The sequence below is a fragment of the Myripristis murdjan genome, chromosome 14 (genome assembly GCF_902150065.1).
Source record: "Myripristis murdjan chromosome 14, fMyrMur1.1, whole genome shotgun sequence".
NCBI lineage: Eukaryota > Metazoa > Chordata > Actinopteri > Holocentriformes > Holocentridae > Myripristis > Myripristis murdjan.
In genome coordinates this window covers 37,918,530-37,942,153 of record NC_043993.1, presented here as the reverse complement: position 1 = coordinate 37,942,153, position 23,624 = coordinate 37,918,530, and the positions used below count along the sequence as shown (strand labels likewise).

The 23,624-nt window shown below is 47.0% G+C and overlaps 2 protein-coding genes across 2 annotated transcripts; both read right to left on the bottom strand.

Moving 5' to 3' along the window:
• Window positions 1-219: 219 nt before the first annotated feature.
• LOC115371059 (odorant receptor 131-2-like) lies at window positions 220-1,182 on the bottom strand. Its single transcript, XM_030068174.1, has one exon. The coding sequence runs from the start codon at window positions 1,180-1,182 to the stop codon at window positions 220-222; it is 963 nt and encodes a 320-aa protein (XP_029924034.1).
• Window positions 1,183-14,818: 13,636 nt separating this feature from the next.
• On the bottom strand, window positions 14,819-15,781 carry LOC115371058 (odorant receptor 131-2-like). The gene has a single exon (XM_030068173.1). The coding sequence runs from the start codon at window positions 15,779-15,781 to the stop codon at window positions 14,819-14,821; it is 963 nt and encodes a 320-aa protein (XP_029924033.1).
• Window positions 15,782-23,624: the final 7,843 nt, after the last annotated feature.

Below are 23,624 nucleotides of genomic sequence, written 5' to 3'. Positions count from 1 at the left end.
TTTCCTTTAGATTTTGACTGGGCGTGTCGTTGTATACCAGTATTTACCGTCCTTTCTATGTCCTGCCTTAACATGTTTATATTCACTGACTGAAAACAAAATGAAAGCTGTTTTACTGTGACACTGACAACAAAGTGGACTGAATTGCAGTCCTCATACATCAAATTTATCATCAAAGTATCTTGCTTACAAACACATACTCAGTGCTCACTTCCAACATCATTCACCAGCATTTGCTTTGTTCAGGAAAGCTGAGCATCTCCACTGACAGCATAGATGCTGTATGAGGAATGGCCTGATGGTTTGGTCTCTGAGGCCATAGATGAAAGTACTCAAACACCTGGGGAGGATGTTGAGGCAAACAAAGGAAAGACTTCGAAGGCGTAAAACATGTGATCTCTCCATGATTGTAGCAGCGGCTGTGATGATGTTGGAGTGAAAAGTGGAGATGAGGATCAGGCCCAGCTGAAATAGGTGGAGCAAAAGGGTTTCGGTGGCCTTTCTGGCTGAGGCTTTGTTTGTTGAAGCAGACCTGGCAACAAGCATCACACCAATATAGGAACAGATGATTGTGACACCCGCAGACAGGAAGATAATGCCAGAATATGCTGTGTTAAAATGATGAGACATTGGTACAAGAAACACGGCCTCTTCGGAGCAGAAGTTCTTCATCTGCAGGTCGAATGGTAACTCAGTGTTTGAACATAATAATATTAAAACACAAATGATGATGTGGAGGGAACTGGTGAGCCACACCATGGTGATTGCCACACCTGTGCTTCTGATGGTGATGATGACAGCGTGTCTCAGTGGATAGCATATGGCCACAAATCTCTCCAGTGACATCACCGTTAGGGTTAGAGGTGAGATTGAGCACACGAGCAGCGTGGGCAATATTACAACACTGCACATGTAAAATGTCAGTTTTATCCGACATATTGCCAACAGGTAAAGCAGCGAGCTCGATACCAGATAAACAGTGTCTGCAAAAAGAAGATTATACAGCAGGATGTAGCGGGGGGTTTCACAAAATACCAACTTACTCCTCAAGGTGAACAGCAGGACACTGTTGATGTAGAGGAAAATGCAGATCGGCCCTATGCTCAGACTGGCATATAATAATGTTTCCTGTGTTGTATGATACTTCAGGCCGGCAGTGTTATTGTAATTAGTCCTTGGCATTTTCAATAAATTAGAAATTTTTCTGAAGAACAAAATGTCTCTGTTGTCACCTGCTGCAGTTACTGGAGCACAAGACACAAACACAAAGAAAAGTGCATCATCCCCTGTCTAGAGATACTTATGCCTTCCTGCAGAGATCAATAAAGGACAAAATCATCCACACTGTTGCTAACTATCACTCTACAGACAGCAAGTTAAAAATTATGTTGGTATCCACAAGAGCAGATCTGGTCTGGAGGAGTTGCCTTTCCTCCCATCCTGTATATGAGCTTTATCCTCCCACCCACTTCAGGTGTCACCATCACATGTCAGCATGGTCACCCAATTAGAAATGGGTTGTGTAATCTTTTTGAAAAAGGAGAATGGGGATGTGTGCAGTCTAGTCTCTTTCTGATGTAATTTTTCTGGCACCACCTTCTCAGTAAAATCAAGTTTTACCTCAACTTCATTGCATTATAAACCACGTTAAATATGTTTTTTAAACGGTTCAGTTCAGCTCTAATGTCCCATCATGGACATTTGGATTAGATACAGAAATTTCCACAAGACGATCTAGCTGCAGACCTCCAGCGCCAGGCGTCTTCCGGTGCAGGCTCCCGTCTCAGGCCAACCTCCAGCGTGAGGCCGATTGGGACCCGAAGCACGCACAATAAATTCCAAAATAAAGCCACCTCCAGTGTGAAGTCGTTTGGGACAGAAAATGCGCACAACAAACTTCAAAATAAAACCAAGTTATTGATTTTGTAAGAGAAAACTTTGTCGCTTTTTTATATATTTAATTAGTAAACTTTGATACGTGAAAGACATCAGTTTCTTAAATATATAGCACTTTTGATGTTGTCTACCTTTTATTTGTGGCATTTTTACCACAATTACACCAGTAACATCAAATTTTAGTCCTACAATGGGGTAAACTCCAGGTACACGTACAAGAAATTTCAAATAAACCTTTAAGTCCTTCTGAAGAGTAGTTACATGAAAACATCAGTCTATGCATATTTGTTCAGACTTAACAGCTCTTGTATAACATTTATTTAAGGTAGTTGCCTTATTTTTCAAATTTCTATTGTATGTCTTCAATGATATACTGTACACCTGAAGATCTTAAGAATATTGGCACCAATCAGATTTTCAACTATGCTTAAATATAAAATTGTCAGCATTTAGGGAGAGGAAAAGATAAAACTGCAGTCATTTTCTTGAAATACACTAACTCACCTGTGATCTTTCATGGCATAATTAAAGTAAATAAATAAATATCTAATAACTATATATTTTATGTACAAAATGAAAATATAATACAATTAAAGCAATAAGGAAAACAGATAAAAGGACACCAAATCACTCGCTTTTATTCAGCCTTTTATTAAACATTGTTAGCCTTAAATCCAATATGACAACCCATCCTTATTAGCCTACTCCTTCATTTCACATTCAGTGTAGGTCATGTATCCTCTTTTGTCAGCAATCTCCTCACAAAAGACCCACATATGTTAATTTTTATGGAATTTAAATTTGAAATGGTCAAGGATTGCTTCTGTCTCCTGGCCATCGAGATGGCAACGTTCTTTTTCATCCCAAAGCGTTCTGTACTGCCTCACAACCTCTTCCAGTTCTTCCTCTCCCACAGTGAGGACACAGGGAAACTCCACCTTGGCCGAAAACAAGTGTTGGTTTGTTTCGTCCCACTCTGCGGCCTTTTTGCAGTGATGAAGTACCCTGGCCCCCACTTCGTTCTATGAAAAAGACAGAGAAAAAAAGTGTTAAATAAAAACTTGGGGGGTGATTTGTGTTCGTTTTAAGAGCAGTTTAACAGACCGGTTGAATTTGACCGGGAGCACGAAAGTAAGGGGCAAGAGGTGAACACGACAGAGGGCTAAACAGCTGTGGACTAACTGTGATGTTAGATACTGCATGTGATGTTAACTTTGGAGGGCGAAAAGTGTCGTCTCAGTAACACCGCGGCACAAACACGCCTCGTAAAACGTAGGCCATTACCTCGTTTGGACAGATAACACTACACAAATACAAACATTGCAACACTTATAGGATAATCCATCTTCTTGGTGTTTGGCCAAAATGCTGGAGTCCCTCAGCAGGTGTGAAAAAAGTTTGTTATTTCCGGTTATTTGTGGCCTCACGCTGGAGGTTGGCCTGAGACGGGAGCCTGCACCGGAAGACGCCTCACGCTGGAGGTCTGCAGCTAGACCCCTCTCGAAATTTCTGTTAAAACTCACAATGAAACACATCATCAAAACTGGATGACCACGCAGTCGTGCACAAACCTCCACCAACGCTGAACAATTTTCCCACTTCAAACCGGCAGACTCCATAATATTCAATGTTTGATTTTTTGATTGTTTTCTGGCTTTGACTGCCTGACAAATTAAATAGTGAATGAAACATTATAGCAGCCTGTTTGAGAAGTTGTAGATATCTGAATTTCCTATCGACTCATGAACTTGTGATAGTTGACCATTACAATTATGACTAACATACAAAAACCTCTAATGGTGGAAACAACAAACAGCAACAGACAACAACAAACAAACAACAGGCTGATCATCACCAAAATCTTGTAGGTCACTGTAGAGTGACAGACGAGAGTTGTGGTCCTCATTTTTAAGTAGTGCAGGCAGGGGCGAAAATCCCATTTCATTGTTGGGAGGGGGGCAATAAACAGCAAAATTTCAGAGAGTAATTCCTGGGGGGGACATGAAAAAAATTGCTGTCTGGCACAACTGTACCTCCCTCTTTCTCTCTTACGCTCCTTTGAAACTTGCCGTACAGCGTTGAGCCCTCAGCATGTTCATATGTTTTAAATAGTGCTAATAAAAGTAATAATCCTCTAACCAAATTTCTTTACTCACTGTTCTATTTCCATTACAGTCCATCAAAGTAGCTTTACAAGAACTAGAAACTCAAAATAAGCTCTAAAATGCTGAGTTACGAATGTAACTGCGGTTCTATGAGTCCCGAATGACCACCAGAGGCGGTGCTTCAAGCACTGAATAGTCCCTTCGCGCATGCGCAGTTCGAGTATGTATACCAAAAAAGTCACCTGTGACACCTGGATGACCCGGAAAGGGTATAAGTTCCGGGGTCAACCGGCACATCATTCCCTACAGAAACTTCTCGCGTGATCACGAGGATTCTGAGTGACTGAGCGCTCTGGCGGTCATTCGGGACTCATAGAACCGCAGTTACATTCGTAACTCATCATTCTATTTCGTCCCTTCTGACCGCCAGAGGCGGTGCTTTAAGCACTGAATGACTTATACCAAAAGTGTCACGAGGAAACCTGACTACAAACTCATTGAGCAGAGTCAAAGACTTCAGTAGGAAGGCTACACCCAGTGGATGGGGAAATAGCTGCAATACCCTGTGGGCCCTGGTAGCTACAGAAACAAGGTCGAGGACCGGGACCATAATCGAAAAAGAATACCTCACTGCGCAGAACCTGAGGATTCTGGCTGGAGAACAACTCCTAATGGAGGAGGAGTGCCACGTTCACCGGGTAGAACCTGCAGAATGTTCTTGGTGATGACCATGAGGCAGCTGCACAGATGGTCCCTAGAGGTACCCCTCTCAGGGCCGCCCATGATGTGGATATGCTCCTTGTTGAATGACACTTCACAGCAGGTGGCAGAGAGCGATTAGCCAACACGTAAGTGATGACATCTACGACCCGATGGGAGAGACGCTGTTTAGAGAGAGCAGAACCCTTCTGAGGCCCACCATGACAAATAAAGAGTTGTTCGGACTGACGAACACTTGCAGTAGCAGCAATGTAAGTTTCGAGTGCCCGTACCGGGCACAACAGTTCCGGTTCGTCCCCTCCATCCCCTACTGGGGGGTTGAACCGTGTGAGCCGTATAGGCTGATTCAAATACGACCGAGACAGCACCTTTGGGAGAAATGCCATATTCGGCCAAAGAGTGACACTCGAATCATCATGGTTCCATCGTAAACACAAAGCACTTAGGCTACCGATAGAGCGTGCAGCTCACCAACACGCTTCGCTGACGTGATGGCCAGCAAGAATGCAGTCTTGTAAGCCACACATTTCAACTCCGCTTGAGCCAGGGGCTCAAACGGAGGCTGGCATAAGGCATGCAGCACCAGGGACAGGTCCTATGCTGGAACTCTCAGGGATATTGGGGGATGCAGCCTCCAGGCCCCCTTCAGAAAAAGGGACACCAGACTGTGACTCCCCACAGTGTTATTGTCCACCCTGCCATGATGGCACAAAATAGCAGCTACATACACCTTAAGAGTTGAAGGAGACCTGCCCTTGTCCAAGAGAGACTGCAGGAACTCCAGGACCGTCGGTATTGAGCAATGAACTGGGTCCACCTTCCGACCTGCACACCAGTTACTGAATAGCTTCAACCTATTGCCATACTGCAGACGGGTGGATGATGCTCTGGCATTCAAGACGGTTTCCCGAACAGCATCGGGACAGCTGCTCAGCAATGATTCGGGCCCTCCAGTGGCCATACCCACAGCTGGAGGTTCTGAGGATTGGGATGCCAAATCTGCCCCCCCAATTGAGACAGCAGGTCTTTCCTGTAAGGGAGGCGCCAGGGTGTACTGCAGCACAGTCTGTGAATGAGAGGAAACCATGTCCTTGCTGGCCAGAAAGAGGCCACCAGTAAGAGTCTGTGACCATCCTGAAGGACCCTCTGAAGTGTCGGCCAAATCAGAGGAAGCGGGGGGAATGCATATAACAGGGTCTTTGGCCAGGGGTGAGCCAGCGCATCCTGGCCAAGAGGGATGGTTGTCTCCATCAGAGAAAACCAGAGGGGACAGTGGGTCGTCGCTTCTGAGGCAAAGACATCCACTTCTGCTCTGCCGAAGAGGCCCCAGATAGCGTATACAACCTCTGGATGAAGGCGCCACTCTCCAGGTGGAGGCTTGTGACGTGACAGGAAATCCGCCAACTGGTTTTGCTCCCCTGGGACATATACTGCCCGTAGACTGGTCAGTCGGGGGGCTGCCCATGTAGCTGTGCAGACTTGGTGCCGCCCTGGTGATTTATATGATAAACTGCCGAGGTGTTGTCCGACCGTATGAGTATATGTCGTCCTCTCAGATACGGCAGAAAGTGCTTCAAGCTCAGATGTACTGCTCGCAGCTCTAGCACATTGATATGTCTGGCACGATCTCGTACGGGCCACTGACCTCGAGCTATTCGGCCTTTCCACACTGCACCCCATCCTAAGGGGCAGGCATCTGTGGCAACAACCTCTCGCCGAGAGGGAATAGAGCCCATGGGAACACCCTTGGACAGATAGGCCCTGTCCCTCCACGGAGCTAAGGCAAGGATGCACCGCCGAGACACCCTGATTTTTCAGTGTCTGTGTCGCCTTATGTCCAGGTGGAAGCTGTTCAGCCATTTCTGCAGAGGGCGTAGCGACAGTAAGCCCAACGGAACAACGGCTGATACTGACGTTAGTTTGCCCAAGAGGCGCTGGAACATGACAAGGGGCAATGATCGGTCTCTGCAAAACAGAGAGAGCAGGTGAAGAATGTCGTCCACACGTTGAGGGGACGGGCAAGCCTTCATGGTCAGTGTGTTTAACGCCACACCGATGAAGACCGTAGACTGAGAGGGCTCCAGGCAACTCTTTTCTGTGTTCGCTTTCAGGCCCAGTTGGGAAATGTGAAAGAGAAGCTGATCCGTGTCCTGAACCACTTGAGTTCTGGATGGAGCACAAACCAGCCAGTCGTCCGCACCACGGCCCTCCAGTCGTCCGCACCACGTCCGCACCACGGCCCTCCAACGGGCCGTGGTGCGAGAGTCCCTGGCTGGCCTCTGAGTGGGACGACGAGGACTACGGCGCAGACTCAAGTCAGTCGGTGGTGGTAAACGAACCCGGGAAGAGGTCGAGGTTCGGGACATGGAGACCCTGGACCAGCAAAAGATGGGCAAAAGATGGGAAAGCGAATTACCAATGCGACAAGCCCGTGCTCCGGCTTTATATGCCCTTGATATCAGGTCATCTGTGACCCGGCACTGAGGTCGAGGACATCTGGCAGCTGCCCGCATCGCCTCATCAGGAGACACAATGAGGGACGCAATAGTCGGTTCAATAGAAGGCATCCGGTCGAGGCCAACCACTGCCACATCATGCATAGCTGCCAGTGCCCGGCCATCAGAAGTGAGACGAAAACAGGCTCCAGTGTTTCACCAACATGCATGCAGTTCAAGGAGATAATCCCTCAAAGGAGGGACAGTGAAGGAAGTGGAAGCGCCGGCCCGCCTAAAGAAGGCAGTCCCTGGAGTTGATTGGGGTGGCTGTGGGATCTGTACCTGTAGGCGATCCACGGCCATGCGTAGTATGTCTGACATGGAGGTGTCCGACTCCCCAAGCATACTCTGCGGGCTTTGAACTGAAGAACGGGAACCCAGTTCTGAAGCATGGGAGTGTTCATCCTCTTGCATACCAAAGTCAGTGGCTGAGGCTGCAAGAGAGAGTACATCCTCCTCCAGAAGCAGCGAGGGCATAGGTGGGGTCTGTAATGACATCTCTGTGTCTACTGAGGGAGCATCAGACTGACGAGTCTGGAAAAGGACCTCATCTCCGCAAGTTCAGCAGAAAGCTTCTGTACCTGCTCAGCAAGCTTGCTATCTGACTTCCTTTTCTTTTCAGTTGGAGCAGCTGCGGCCGATACCGCTCTCCGGCGCTTCGAACGAGTAGATTGGGCTGGGGGCAACTTACCAGATAGTGGGAGGTCGTCTCCACCCGTTGAATGAACCTGAGCCAACCTAGCAGCCCTTGATGCAAATGACATACAGCTGCAGTTCATGCAGGCATTGTCAGAGAGTCCTTCTCGAAGGTGGTCTGGGCCGAGGCACACCGGACAGAGGTCGTGGCCGTCATCTTCCGGCAAAGCAGTCCCACAATCAACACAATAATGTGTATTCTCCATCATCGGAGCTCTGGTCCAACCACCTAAGCTGAGGGAAGGATGCGAACACACAACCTACACAGCAGAGGGGTTCTAGGAGGTGCGGGTTTGTAGCGGGAGCGAGGGTGAAAACACCGCACTTACCGCTATAATGCAACAGGCAGGAAGCTGGCTCGTAGCAGGAGAGGGGAGCGTAAGCACTGCCTTCACTGCCGCAAGCGTCTAGGTTGGTGGTGAGCCTGTAGCAGGAGCGGGGACGTGAACACAACCTTCACCGCTACAAGGTGTCCAGCGGGAAGCTAATCTGCAACAGCGGAGGTGAGCGCAGACGCTACCTTCACTGCTGCAAGATGTTCACCGTTGTAGTCAAAAACTAATCACAGCGTAACAGTGCGCAATAAACAATTATCAACAAACGGGAGCGGGCTGCGCAAACGCTGCCTTCACCAACAAAAACTGTTCAATGCTAAACAAAAGACACCCGAAGCAAAACACTTCGGCGAAATCCCTCTTTGGTTATAATAAAACTAGATTATGGAACGAAATGCATTTACAATGGGAGCGGAAAGCGCAAACACTGCTGTCACCAACAAATGATGTAACAATCAAAACAACAACCGAAGCACAATTAACTCGGCAATAAACTTATATTTTTGCAAGCATCCAATACTGGATATCTATCTAGAGACAAATTCAAAATATCAGTAAATTATTAACTATTTCTAACATTAATATCCTGACAGACTTTTTGAAAGAATAAAAAGCTCAGTATTTGCTCCTCCTGTGGTCTGTCCTCTCTCTCCCTCACTGTCCTGCATTCGCTTGAGCTTGGAAACAATCATTAGCTGTTAGCTTAAACAGTGAGCTGAAAGAGGCACTTTTCATATTACAACCTTGTGCTTGGTGAACAAGTGGTGTGATAAATGACTCACTGGCTTTCACTTGAGGATGTTTTCTTGCTAGTTTTCATCAGGCTGCTGCCTCTCAGGCTGACGGACTGACTGAAAGTTACAGAGCTGCCGCTTTGCCGGCAGCAGGATGTGGACCAAACCACTTTGAGGCATGGGGGGGGGGGGGGTCATAACTTTTTAACACTAAAAAACACACTGTTTATTTTCATTTCATTTATTATTAGCTCTGCTTGCATTTTACTTTATGGATGGAGGTCTTGTCCCCCCTGACTCCCCCGGGATTTCCGCGTATGAGTGCAGGAAAGTTTGCATCAGCTATTGTGTTATCACTCTGCTCAGCCTCTCTGGGAAACCTTTAACCAAGCTGCTGAAAAGGAGCTTCAGGAGTGCGGGGTGCTAGTTTGGCCGCTGTGAGCCATTTGGTCTTGAGGCCATGGTTCTCTGATGGCCTCAGACTTGGTGGTTTGTCCCCCCAGAGCTGGGATTGAGTTACTGCCTCAAATGGAGTAGTCCTAGAATCTTTGGGTCCCGTTTACATTTGAGGGTAAAATGAAGCAGGAGATCAAAAGGCGGATCAGGGCAGTGGTGGCAGGAGTCATGCGTTTGTTGTACCAGGCCACTGTGGTGAAGAGGGAGTTGAGCCAGAAGGCAAAGCTTTCAAGCTACACACTGATCTTTCTTCCAAGCTTCATCAATGGTCATAAACTTTGGGTAGTGGCCGAAAGAATGTGCAGATACAAGCGATGGAAATGAGTTTCCTCTGCCGGGTGGCTGGGCACACCCACATGGAGAGGGTGAGGAGCTCAGAGCGCAGCCACTGCTCTTGCAAACTGATAGAAGGTGGCTGATGTTCTTCCGGCATCTAGTTCCGGATGCCTCCTGGGCGCCTCTCTTGGACGTTTTCCAGACACAATCAACTGGGAGGAGACCCAGGGCAGACCCAGGACACTCTGGGAGAGACATATATCCCGACTTGCCTGGGAATGCCTTGGGATCCCTACAAGGAACTGGAGGCTGTGGCCGGTCAAAAGAACATCTGGACTGACTTCCTCAGCCTACTATCACCGCATTTCAGCCCTGAATAATCGATAGAAGATGGATTGATGGATGGATCACCAAAGCATGAACACAAGATTTGCAAGAACATCCTGACAACCAGTATGCTAAACCAATTTAATAAAAGGTATTAGGTGTATTTTTTGGCAAAATGGAAGTTATCAGTATTGACATGTATGGTTTCAGTGAACAATTTCCAGTGAGAAACATGCTGTCTTCACATAGTGAATTGTTACAGAGGAGTACAGAGGTCTGATGGAGAGCTTGGCTACATGGTACAACGATAATGACCTGAGGCTCAATTTCTACAAAACCAATAAGCTTGTGGCGGATTACCAGGGAAACTGGACCCCGCTGTCCTGCTTGTCATCCAAGGAGAGGAAATCAAATGAAAATGATGAGTCATGGTGTTGAATAATGGCTAGAACACTGTTTTTTTGCAGATCATTATGAAGTCACTGTGAATTTGATCTTTAATTTTTTGGATATCAAATATCAATACTTAATCATTGTACCCCACAGTATATTCATGTGGAATTTTGTCATAATTAGCACATGAATTATTGACTTATGTCCAGAAATGTGGTTTGTCAGGTCACAGTGACCTTGACCTTTGCCCTCTGACCATCAAAATCTCACTGGTTCATCTTTGAATCCAAGGGGATGTTTGTTCCACATTTGTAGAAATTTTCAAAGGGTGTTCCTGAGATATCGCGCTTATGTGACTGGGATGGATGAGAGGTCACAGTGACCCTGACCTTTGATCTCCAAAATCCTCACCAAAGGCATTGGCTGGTGCAGAGGCATAAAAGTATTACAGATAGATATCTATGTCACCCTTTACTTGAGCAAGGCCAATTTTCAGGCCTTTTCAGGTACAAGTCAAGACTTCTTCCACACAAAAGAAGTGAGTGAGTCCCTTAGTGACATAACAGCCGGCACTAATGTAAACATTCGCTCAGAGTATTAGTGATGAGCTGGAGCCTCATTCTCCACTGCAATGAATTATTTATGTTATAATAAGGGGACAGCAGGGCCTTCTTACTGACACCTAACTTCTAATTGGTTTCTAGGGAGTTGAAATGTTTTTCTCAAACTTACCAACACCAGGTCTTGACTTTGAGGTCATGGCAAGTGTAAGCGCTGCAACTTTCATGCAAGCAAGGACAACAGCTTCACATTGGTGAAGACTTCCAATTGCATGAAGCACAGAATTTCTACAAAAATACTGCCTGTAATTCACTTCCATATTCCTTGCATTTATGTCAGATGATTGTTTTTTCAGCCACATAATTCACTAATAGAAAAGACAAAAAGGATGGGCCTGTAACGGGTTAGGAATGGTGGACTCAGAGGGCAGAAAAGGCAGAGAAATGAGAAGTGAGGCAGCTGATCAGTTCAAAGAATGTTTAATACTACTTGCGTGCAGGATGATGAGTCCGGGATGAGGGATTGACAGATTGCAGAATGACAGGTCTCCAGGTGAGGGATGGATGGAGGGCTTGGCTGGCTGAACCGGCTAGGTGGCAGACAGAACACAGGACTGGTGCTGGAGGCCGGGTAAGAGCTGGATCCATGGCAGAAAAATAGAGAAGTTACTCTCAATGCAAAATATATATATAAAAAAAAAAACAAACAGGCAAAAGAACTGGCTTGAATGCGACTGACAGTGGTTACTGAGTCAACAATCTGGTGAGGTCTGATTGTTAGAGGCAGCCTCTTGTAGTGCTGAGATGATTAGTTGATGGCGGACAGCTGAGCAGGCTGGAGACCCAACCCCTACACACCAGGCCCCAATCCTGCAATCAAGCACACCCACAAACACACAGAAAGACAAGTTATGGGGCAGAGGGCATGACAAGGCCATGATTTTCAAAAAATCATTGAATAGTTCCACATGAATATCAAACCATATTTTTGCCTGAAATACTCATTCCTAGAAGTGACAGAAATAGTATCCATGTAGAGTTGAATTGAGGTCAACTGGATTGTGTTTAGATTCTCAAAGACATTTCACTTCTCATCCAAGAAGCTTTAACAGAGAGGAGCAACAACAATCCCGTGGTTTCAGCGACCTGGATAACATCCCACCACAGGGCCGTACTGGGAGACTGTTTCAGGCCACGAATCAATCATGTAATCAGGCCGGGGGGGCCGCATCTTTCTCAAGTGCCTTCTTTCCTTTCTCCCTTTCCACACCACATTTCCTATTTTTTGGGTAATTAATTTATTAACTTCAATTCAATCATGCAACCTTTTCTTCCGCCTCCTCTCCTCTCCTCCACAGTCAGACACACACACGCGAGTTGCGACACCCCCTCCTCAACATGCTTCCTGTGTTTAGGCTACAACGGACTTGGACTGTTGGGGCAGATGTTAATCAAAACAAACCAATCACATCTTGATCTCTTCACAGCTGGCCTCTGATTGGCCTGGCCTATCTCTCCGACTTAAAAAAAATAAAAGGTCAGACTGGCGAGGCCAGCCGGACCGGACCGGCCTGACAGCTGATTGGCCTGGCCGGCGACCTGTTTAAAAAAAAAAAGAAGACAGGCAGGTCACCAGGCCAGTGACAAGCCGGCACTTCGGGAATTCTCCCGGTTCTCCCAATGTACAGTCCGGGACTATCCCAACACATGTTTAAAAACCTGGGACTCCCCACCAGTCTGTCAGAACTGAAGAAGCTTCTTGGAATAGAAATGAGTGAGAACCTACACAGACATGAGAAATAATAGAATCCCAGAGGAGGGGGCGCCCCAGTAGCTCACCTGTTAGAGCCTGTACCACTTGTCAAGACTGAGTCCTTACCACAGCGGCCTGGGTTTGAGTCCGATGCCTGGTCATTTGCTGCATGTCATCCCCTCTCTCTCCCCTGCCTCTCCTATCTCTCTCTACTGTGAGCCTCAAATAAAGAAGACATGCCCCCCTAAAAAATGTAGACTTTTTTTTTTTTTTTTTTTTTTTTTTTTTACTGTTAAACTGTTTGTTATTATACTATATATTATACTGTTATGTTAGTCAGTCCCCATCAGAGGCCCGTCCAGTGGAAACCTGATGTTTAGACATCAGACAATCATTGCCGACCTGATAGGACTTAGCTGTATTGTCTACAAAAATGACCAGAATATCACTTTCTGCCTTTCAACATGTGCATCATTTAACTTACAAGGCACAGCATTGCAACATTTATATCTTCTGCTAGCAACTTCTATTTTCTTTTATTTTTTCCCTTGTTTTTCAACTCTCCTTTGTCAGTTGTAACTCTTGATAACACATGACTGCCACCTTGTGGTCTTTATCAGTACTGCACACAGTTTTTAATTCTTAATGTCATAACAAAATGAATTCACATTTTAATGTAAACCATTTTAACTGTATGCATGTTTTTATGAAGTATAACTGATGAATTACTGTATCCATGAATTAAAGATACAACACGACCTTTACTGACATTATCATTGACTGAATCACACCCGTGGTGATATGAATTACATCAAGACTCATTTAAGCAATATCATACCAAAGGGAGAGGTGCTATTCTGAATGTCAGCATGGCTTTGATTTGGATGTGGGCATGAGGCCTCAGGCCTAAGATCATCACGGTCATCCTTTACTGACATTATCGATGACATTATCACAGCCATGTTGATATTAAGTATAACAATACAATCTCAAGTGTGATATTGTTTTCATATGTCGTTTTGTGAACAATGACATTTATTAGTTAATGATGATCAGCAGCAACAGATTAGTAATATTTTATTTAATCACGTTTCAGCTCTACCAACACAAATAGTTTAGGCAGAATTCAAGCATCAAGTTAGTTTAACATAAACAGTTTTCTGACCACAAGCCAGCTTGCCTGGAGGTTTCCACTGCAGTATCCACACATGGTACTTTGTTGTCCACAAAGTTTTCTGTGAGGCAGCACTTCTTAACCCTTATCTTAATCACAGCCCTGACAATTTTCTTTGGGACATTGTTTATTTCAGTAATATTCCTATAGTAACTCAAACCCATCTACTGAAACCAGCGAAAGAACTGTGAATAAAGGATTATTTAGTCTTATAAAGTTCAGATACACACACACACACACACACGCACGCACACTCACCTCACAAACACACACACACACACACACATCCCACAGCAGAAATCACCCACTAAATGTATTCTTATATATGAAGTTGCTTTGGTACAAAAGACATTGTGCATTGTGCTGATTACAGAGTTGCACCACTTCAAACATCATGTGGATGTCAGAAAGTACCAAGATCACAAAGGAGTTGATCAAAGCCAAGCTCTCTTTGAGTTAGAAATCTTATCAAAACCTATCAAAGACACTTGCTCTCTACACTTGTCATCTGAGCAGTGGCCTTCTCTTGCGCTTACTGGATTTATGAATAAAAGCTGTCATCACTGAAGACCTCAGGTGTATAAGATTGACCTTATATAACAGTGGCAGAGATATTTCATATATGGAGATCCTTCTGTTACCTCTAAATATGTGATTAATCTATAAAGGCTAACGGACCTTTCCTTTAGCTTTAGACTGGGTGTGTCATTATATACCAGTATTTACTGTCCTTTCTATGTCCTGCCTTAACATGTTTTAATTCACTGACTGAAAGCAAAATGAAAGCTGTTTCACTGTGACACTGACAAAAAAGTGGACTGAATTGCAGTCCTCATACATGAAATTTATCATCAAAGTATCTTGCTTACAAACACATACTCAGTGCTCACTTCCAACATCATTCACCAGCATTTGCTTTGTTCAGGAAAGCTGAGCATCTCCACTGACAGCATAGATGCTGTATGAGGAATGGCCTGATGGTTTGGTCTCTGAGGCCATAGATGAAAGTACTCAAACACCTGGGGAGGATGCTGAGGAAAATAAAGGAAAGGCTGGAAAGGCGTAAAACATGTGATCTCTCCATGATTGTAGCAGCGGCTGTGATGATGTTGGAGTGAAAAGTGGAGATTAGAATCAGGCCCAGCTGAAACAGGTGGAGCAAAAGGGTTTGGCTGGCCTTTCTGGCTGAGGCTTTGTTTGTTGAAGCAGACCTGGCAACAAGCGTCACACCAATATAGGAACAGATGACTGTGACACCTGCAGACAGGAAGACAATGCCAGAATATGCTGTGTTAAAATGATGAGACATTGGTACAAGAAAGAAGGCCTCTTTGGAGCAGATGTCCTTCATCTGCAGGTCGAATGAGAACTCAGTATTTGAACATAATAGTATTAAAACACGAATGATGATGCTGAGGGAACTGGTGAGCCACACTAGAGTGATTGCCACACCTGTGCTTCTAACGGTGATGATGACAGCGTGTCTCAGTGGATAGCATATGGCCACGAATCTCTCCAGTGACATCACCGTTAGTGTTAGAGGCGAGATTACGGACATGAGCATTGAGAGCAATGTTAAAGCACGGCACATGTAAAATGTCAGTTTTATCCGACAAACAGCAAACAGGTAAAGCAGCGAGCTCGATACCAGATAAACAGTGTCTGCAAAAAGAAGATTATACAGCAGGATGTAGCGAAAGGTTTCACGAAATACCGACTTACTCCTCAAGGTGAACAGCAGGACACTGTTGATGTAGAGGAAAATGCAGATCGGCCCTATGCTCAGACTGGCATATAGTAATATTTCCTGTGTTGTATGATACTTCAGGCCGGCAGTGTTATTGTAATTAGTCCTTGGCATTTTCTATATATTAGAATTTTTCTGAAGAACAAAATGTCTCTATTGCCGCCTGCTGCAGTTACTGGAGCACAAGACACAAACACAAAGAAAAGTGTATTATCCCCTTTCTAGAGATACTGTACTTATGCCTTCCTGCAGAGATCAGTACAGGACAAAATCATCCACACTGTTGCTAACTATCACTCTACAGACAGCAAGTTAAAAATCATGCTGGTATCCACAAGAGCAGATCTGGTCTGGAGGAGTTGCCTTTCCTCCCATCCTGTATATGAGCTTTATCCTCCCACCCACTTCAGGTGTCACCATCACATGTCAGCACATTCACCCAATTAGAAATAGATGTTGTAATCTGTGTGCAGTCTAGTCTCTTTCTGATATAATTTTTCCGGTACCACCTTCTCAGTAAAATCAAATTTTACCTTAACCTTTTTGCATCATAATCAATGTTAAATATGTCTTTTAAACAATTTATGCGGTTCAGTTCAGCTCTAATGTCTCATCATGGTCATTTGGATTAGAGACAGAATTGACTGAAAACACATCATAAAAAATGGATGACCACCCAGTTGTGGACAAACCTGCACCAATGCTGAACTGAATTTTCCCACTTTAAACTGGCAGACTCCATAACATTTGATATTTGATTTTTTGATTGTTTTCTGGCTTTGACTGCCTTATATTAACATTACAGCAGCCTGTTTGAGAAGTTGTAGATGTCTGAATTTCCTATCGACTCATGAACTTGTGATAGTTGACCAATACAGTTATGACTAAAATACAAAAACTTCTAATGGTGGAAATACAACAAACTGATCATCACCAAAATCTTATAAGTCACTGTAGGTTGACAGATGAGGGTTGTGGTCCTCATTTTTAAAATGGGAGCAGGAGAGTTTGCATCAGCTATCGTGTTATCACTCTGCTCAGCCTCTCTGGGAAACCTTTAACCAAGCTGTTGAAAAGGAGCTTCAGGAGTGCAGGGTGCTAGTTCGGCCGCTGTGAGCGATTTAGTCTTGAGGCTATGGTTTTCTGATGGCCTCAGACTTGGTGGTTTGTCCCCCCAGAGCTGGGAATGAGTTACTGCCTGCAGTCTTAGATGGCATTGTTAATGCGACCAGTCGATACATCAGATTTCCCTACACTGTGGGTGAACAGGCCAACATTAGTCAGAGTCATAGTCAAAGTATTTATTGTCATGTGCACAGAAAGAACCAAGTTCCCTGCCCAATGAAATTCTTACTTTGCTGCCCACAATGAATGCCACTTGTACAATAAGAATAATAGTAAAAAAAAAAAAAAAAAATACAATAATAGTAGAAAAAAATACAGTATACAAGAAATATAAATTATACAGAAGAGCATGACAATTGTATGCACAAATTTGTACAAATGTATGTGCAATGATATATGTACAAATGTATGTGCAAATGTATACACATATGTGCAACAACAGATCAGCTATGTGTAGCTGTAAGCAAAGAGGGCAAAGTTAGAATGAATGAGTGTGCAGATTGTATGTGTGCATGCGTAATCCATGATTGTAACTCCTGTCGGCTGTTCAGGAGTCTGATAGCAGTTGGAAAGAAGGAGTTTTTTAATCTGGAAGTCCTGCATTTCACACTTCTGTACCTGTGCCTGAGGGCAGAAGTGTGAACAGTCTGTGCTGAGAGTGGGTGGGGTCCTTGAGGATGGAGGCAGCTCTGCTCTGGACTCTGTGGTGGTAGATGCTCTGCAGAGAGGGCAGTGGAGTCCTGGTGATCTTCTCAGCAGTCCTCACCACTCTCTGCAGACGTTTGCGGTCCATAGCAGTTGTGCTGCCGTACCACACATTGATGCATCTGGTCAGGATGCTCTCAACAATGCAGCTGTAGAAGTTGCTGAGGATCTTAGGTGACATGCCAAACTTCCTCAGCCTCCTCATGAAGTACAGCCGCTGTTGAGCCCTCTTCACCACCTGTGTGGTATCCATCCGCGAACTTTAGGATGGTGTTGTCCTTGTGGGAGGTGACACAGTTGTGGGTGAACAGTGTGTAGAGGATGGGGCTGAGGACGCATCCCTGTGGGGTGCCAATGTTCGTGGTGATGCTGGCTGAAGTCCTATTTCCAATCCTGACAGACTGGGGCCCGCCAGTCAGAAAGTCCAGGAGCCAGTCAAAGAGGGTGGGGTGCAGACCAAGTGTGGACAGTTTGTGGGTGAGTTTGTGGGGGATGACTGTGTTAAAAGCGGAGCTGTAGTCGATAAAGAGTATCCTGATGTAGGAGTCTTTATTTGAAGCTTTCTAGCATAGTTTCGGGACCACACCACAACCACACCTCTTCCGGCCTTGCATAAATTCTCCTAACCCCTTCCTCCCCTGTCACTCTCGTACTCTGCACGAGAGCCGAGAAACGGCAACTTCATACACTAAACTCGAAGCAATCTGCGACTTAAACTTTACTCGGCAGCCACTCACCTCACTTCAGCATGGACGTCGTTTCCCTCTCTCCTTCGGAAGACGACTCGTTCGACCAGGATCAGGACAATCAGGCCCAGAGTTTAAATCAACCCTTCTCCGCGGTTCCAGCACCAGACGAAAAGCATCTCTCCGCCGCTTCGGTGCCTGAGATCCCGATTTCCGCCATCCAAAATCCGGTCAGTCCAGCCAACACAGTCTCCTCCATAAGTGTGTATTCCGCCCGGTTCATGTCTCCAAAATCATCTCAGTCCATTATGATCGTCAGACGCTTCCTCCACATCCCCAAGCCTTCCTCCTCATTTCTCCGCCGCTGTTCTCCTACTCTATCGCCCCGAACACGTCTCAAATTCCCCACCATGGAGGCAACACTTAGCAAGTCGCATCGTAACCACGCTCCAGCAAAGTCCCCATATGCCTTCCTCCACGGCTCCACCATACGAAAGACATCCCTCCGTTGCTCCGGTGCCCGAGACCCCGCTTTCCGCCATCCAAAACCCGGTCAGAAACACACAGTGAGTCCAGCCAACACAGTCTCCTCCGTAGTCTGCATTCCGCCCGGTTCATCTCTGCTAAATATACAAAACTATTCCAGTTCATCATCTTTGGACGATTCCTCCACACTCCCAAGCTTCCCTCCTTCACTAAAGAGAGGCCGAAGCAAACAAGATATGGCCATCATCACCGCCGCAGCCACCGCCATTCTTCCACTCTTTCGCCTCCAAAAACATCTCAAATTCCCCGCCATCATGACAACAGTTCCGGCATCACAACACGTAGCAAGTCAAATCGCTACCACGCTCCAGCAAGGTCCCCCGACAGTCAGCTTCCCTCAGAAATCTCCATTTGGACCGTAGCAGCTCTTCACAATACACTGAAACATAAAGGAATCCCATTTCATAGAACCAACAATAAAGCAAAACTTTTAACATTCTGATGTCAGCTCGCTGCCATAGCAGCTGCTTTCCGGATGATGTCACCACGCCCACCACGTCATCGCGTCCTAACGCCACCACCCCCGCCGCAGTTAAAGGAACAGTTCACAGACACTCCCTAGCTCAAAGTCAGCAGAAAGACGCACCTCAGAAGAAAGAATACATTGCAGCTAGAACACCCTCCTCCTTTATCCAGAGCAGACAACCACAGGACCGCTCTATTCCAGCAACCGCTTCCTCAAGCACAGGCTCACAGCACCGGGATGCCAGTGCCCTCTGCAGCCCAAGTCCAGCAACAGCAACAGATTCCTCCAGCACAGGATTATGGCACTGGGATACCAGCGCCCCCTGCAGCCCTATTCCAGCATCAGCTTCCTACAGGGCAGGCTCCTGGCACTGGGATGCCAGCGCCCCTGCAGCCTTATTCCAGCAAAAACAACAGCTTCCTCCAGCCTAGGCTTCTGGCACCGGGATGCCAGGGGCCTTCCACAGCTCTATCCAAGCAATAGCAGCAGCTCCCTCCAGCAGTGGCTTCTGGCACCGGGATGCCAGGGGCCTTCCACAGCTCTATTCCAGCAACAGCAGCATCTTCCTCCAGCAGTGGCTTCTGGGACCGGGATGCCAGGGGCCTTCCACAGCTATCCCAGCAACAGCAGCAGCTTCCTCCAGCAGTGGCTTTTGGCACCGGGATGCCAGGGGCCTTCCACAGTTCCAAATCAGCAACAGCAGCAGCTCCCTCCAGCAGGAGCTTCTGGCACCAAGATGCCAGGGGCCTCCCACAGCTCTATTCCAGCAACAGTAGCAGCTTCCTACAGCAAAGGCTTCTGGCACCGGGATGCCAGGGGCCTTCCACAGCTATTCCAGCAACAGCAGCAGCTTCCACCAGCTGTGGCTTCTGGCACCGGGATGCCAGGGGCCTTCCACAGTTCCAAATCAGCAACAGCAGCAGCTCCCTCCAGCAGGAGCTTCTGGCACCAAGATGCCAGGGGCCTCCCACAGCTCTATTCCAGCAACAGTAGCAGCTTCCTACAGCAAAGGCTTCTGGCACCGGGATGCCAGGGGCCTTCCACAGCTATTCCAGCAACAGCAGCAGCTTCCACCAGCTGTGGCTTCTGGCACCGGGATGCCAGGGGCCTTCCACAGTTCCAAATCAGCAACAGCAGCAGCTCCCTCCAGCAGGAGCTTCTGGCACCAAGATGCCGGGGGCCTTCCACAGCTCTATTCCAGCAATAGCAACAGCTTCCTCCAGCAGTGGCTTCCGGCACCGGGATGCCAGGGGCCTTCCACAGCTTCAAATCAGCAACAGCAGCAGCTTCCTTCAGCAGTGGCATCTGGCACCGGGATGCCAGGGGCCTTCCACAGTTCCAAAAATCAGCAACAGCAGCAGCTTCCTCCAGCAGTGGCTTCTGGCACCGGGATGCCAAAGGCCTTCCACAAATCTAAATCAGCAACAGCACCAGCTCCCTCCAGCAGTGGCTTCTGGCACCAAGATGCCAGGGGCCTTCCACAGCTCTATTACAGCAATAGCAGCTTCCTCCAGCACAGGCTTCCGGCACCGGGATGCCAACATCCTCCGCAGCTCTAATTCAGTAAAAGCAACTGCTTCCTCCAGCAGGGTCTCCTGGCACCGGGATGCCAGGGCTCTCCACAAATTCCACAACTCTATTCCAGCAACAGCACCAGCTTTCTCCAGCACAGGCTTCTGGCACCGGGATGCCAGAGCTCTCCAAAGCTCTATTCCAGCAACAAGCACCAGCTTCCTCCAGCACCGATTTCTGGCACTGAGATGCCAACACCAACTGCAGCTCTAATTCAGCAACAACAGTAGTTTCCTCCATTCGGGGCTCCTGGCACCGGGATGCCAGCACCCTCCTCAGCTCTATCCCAGCAACAGCAGCAGTTTCCTCTATTCAGGACTCCTGGCACTTGGATGCCAGCAACCTTCGCAGCTCTAATTCAGCAACAAACGCAGTTTACATCATTCGGGGCTCTTGGCGCCGGGATGCCAGCGCCACCTGCCACTCACATCCAGCAGTCGCAGCAACTTGCAATTAGCCGAAGTTCATGGCACCGTGATGCCAGCGCCCCCTGCTGGCTACCAGAATTCTCATGATATTCTGAAACATCACGTCCACTTTGCTTCTGACACAGCAGACCGACTTCATCAGATACTGAGGCACACTCGATAAGGAAATCTATTACCGCATCTTCGCCCTGTGCAGCCTTCCACGCTCCCCGTGCGTAGCGCCCCTCCCAGCCAGCCTCCCCCTGCTCTATGGTCGCCCACGCCAAGTCATTTCATCCATTCCAGAGCCAAAGCAGAACCCTGCTTTCTAACCACAAAATTACGTGGATCGTCCACTTCTCGGATGATTTCTCATAATTCGCCACCCTCATCATCACCAGCTTCGGGTTTGCCGATACTCACTGCAGTCTTCCCTGACCTAGGAGTGCCTCCGTCCGCCGCGAAAACAGAGGGCCCCTTCACATCTCTGGAATTCCTCGGCGTCACACTGGACACAAAACAGCTGCAAGCTTCTCCTTCAGTCATGAAGCTCAATTGAATCAGCTTCTGAATTCGAATGTCCTCGCCCCTTAGTGCACCAAATTCCAACTTCTTTTTCTCTTAAGCAACCTCCACTTCGCCACCCGTATCATTCCCCAGGAGCAAGCTTCATCTCCCACTTGCTATCCATCGCTGCTTCTGTTCGTCCCTCCTGGGCATCTCACAGTCCCAGTCAGGCCGAACTCCGTCCATGGCTCAACCTCCCCTCAATCTGGAATGGGATTACCTTCTTTTATGCTGACCATCTGACTCACTATCACGACATTAACTCGTATACCAATGCTGCTCCATCTGCCGGTTTTTTGGGGGTTTCTACGATGGAAGATGGTTGGCAACAGAATGGCCCAAGAGCTTGCTAGCAAGTGCTAGATAACATCCCACATTATACATATATACCTTTTATTGTTTGTGTTCTGTGTCTACAACATCTATTGCACGTCTGTCCGTCCTGGGGAGGTATCCCTCCTCTGTTGCTCCCCTGAGGTTTCTTCCCATTTTTCTCCCTGTTAAAGGGTTTTTTTAGGGAGTTGTTCCTCATCCGATGTGAGGGTGTAAGGACAGAGGATGTTGTATTTTCCATAAAGCCCTTTGAGACAAATTCGTAATTTGTGATTCTGGGCTATACAAATAAATAAAATGAATTGAATTGAATTGAATTGAAAATTGAATCCCCAACGCTCTTCGAAATATACCCCATTGTAGTCGCTGCCATCCTTCGGGGACATGAATGGTTTTGGAAGTCTATCCTCCTCTACTCCAATAACCTGGCATTCATTATATCATCAACAAAGGTCGTTCCAATTCCTTATCCATCATGCCGTTCATGCGTCGTCTAAGCTGACACTCCGTCACTCACCAGTACATCCTCCGAGCTGCTCACGTCTCTGGTCACATCAATGCCATTACACATTCGCTCCCGCTTCTCGTTCAATAAGTTCAGAAGCTTGAGCTCTTATGCGGTAAACTACCGAAGAATGGTCCCTCCATATTCGGCTACAATGTTCAATCGTAGACTGCGCCTTAATACCGCTGATCATCTAATCCAACTCCACTCAATTCTGTCTCAAGTAATGAAGCTTTTGGGGATTCGTCGTGCCCGGGAGCTACGGCGGATTCCCTAAGAAGCTTCCCTACACGCAGCCGCACTACAAGACTATCAATCAAGTTCAGTTCACTTCGCAATAAATCGTTCAAACGTACCTTGTTGTTGGTGTGGTCCTTGCTCCTGAATTGAAGCTTTCTAGCGTAGTTTCGGGAGCAGGACCACACCACAACCACACCTCTTCCGGCATATAAATTCTCCTAACCCCTTCCTCCCCTGTCACTCTCGTACTCTGCACCCTCCCTCCCACCCTGTGTTCTCTCCCTTCTCCACTCCTGGCTTCGTAGAGTCCTAAGGGGGGTTTGTCGTGCCCGGGAGCTACGGCGGATTCCCTAAGAAGCTTCCCCACACGCAGCCGCACTACAAGACTATTGATCAAGTTCAATTCACTTCGCAATAAATCGTTCAAACGTACCTTGTTGTTGGTGTGGTCCTTGCTCGTGAATTTCCAGGTGGAGGAGGGAATAATGGAGGGCAGCAGCGATGGCATCTGAGGCGGACCTGTTGGGCCGGTAGGCATACTGCAGGGGGTCCAAGGGGTCCGGTATGCTGCTCTGAATGTGGGTCAGCACCACTCTCTCAAAACACTTCATAATGATTGGAGTGCAACTGGCCTGTAGTCATTCATGCAGGTGGGTGGGCTTCTCTTGGGACGAGGGACGATGGTTGTGGTCTTGAAGCAGAGAGGAACAATGCTCTGTCTGAGAGAAAGGTTGAAAATGGAGGTGAGGACATCTGCCAGCTCGTTAGCACATGCTCTGAGGGCCCGCCAAGGGATGTTGTCGGG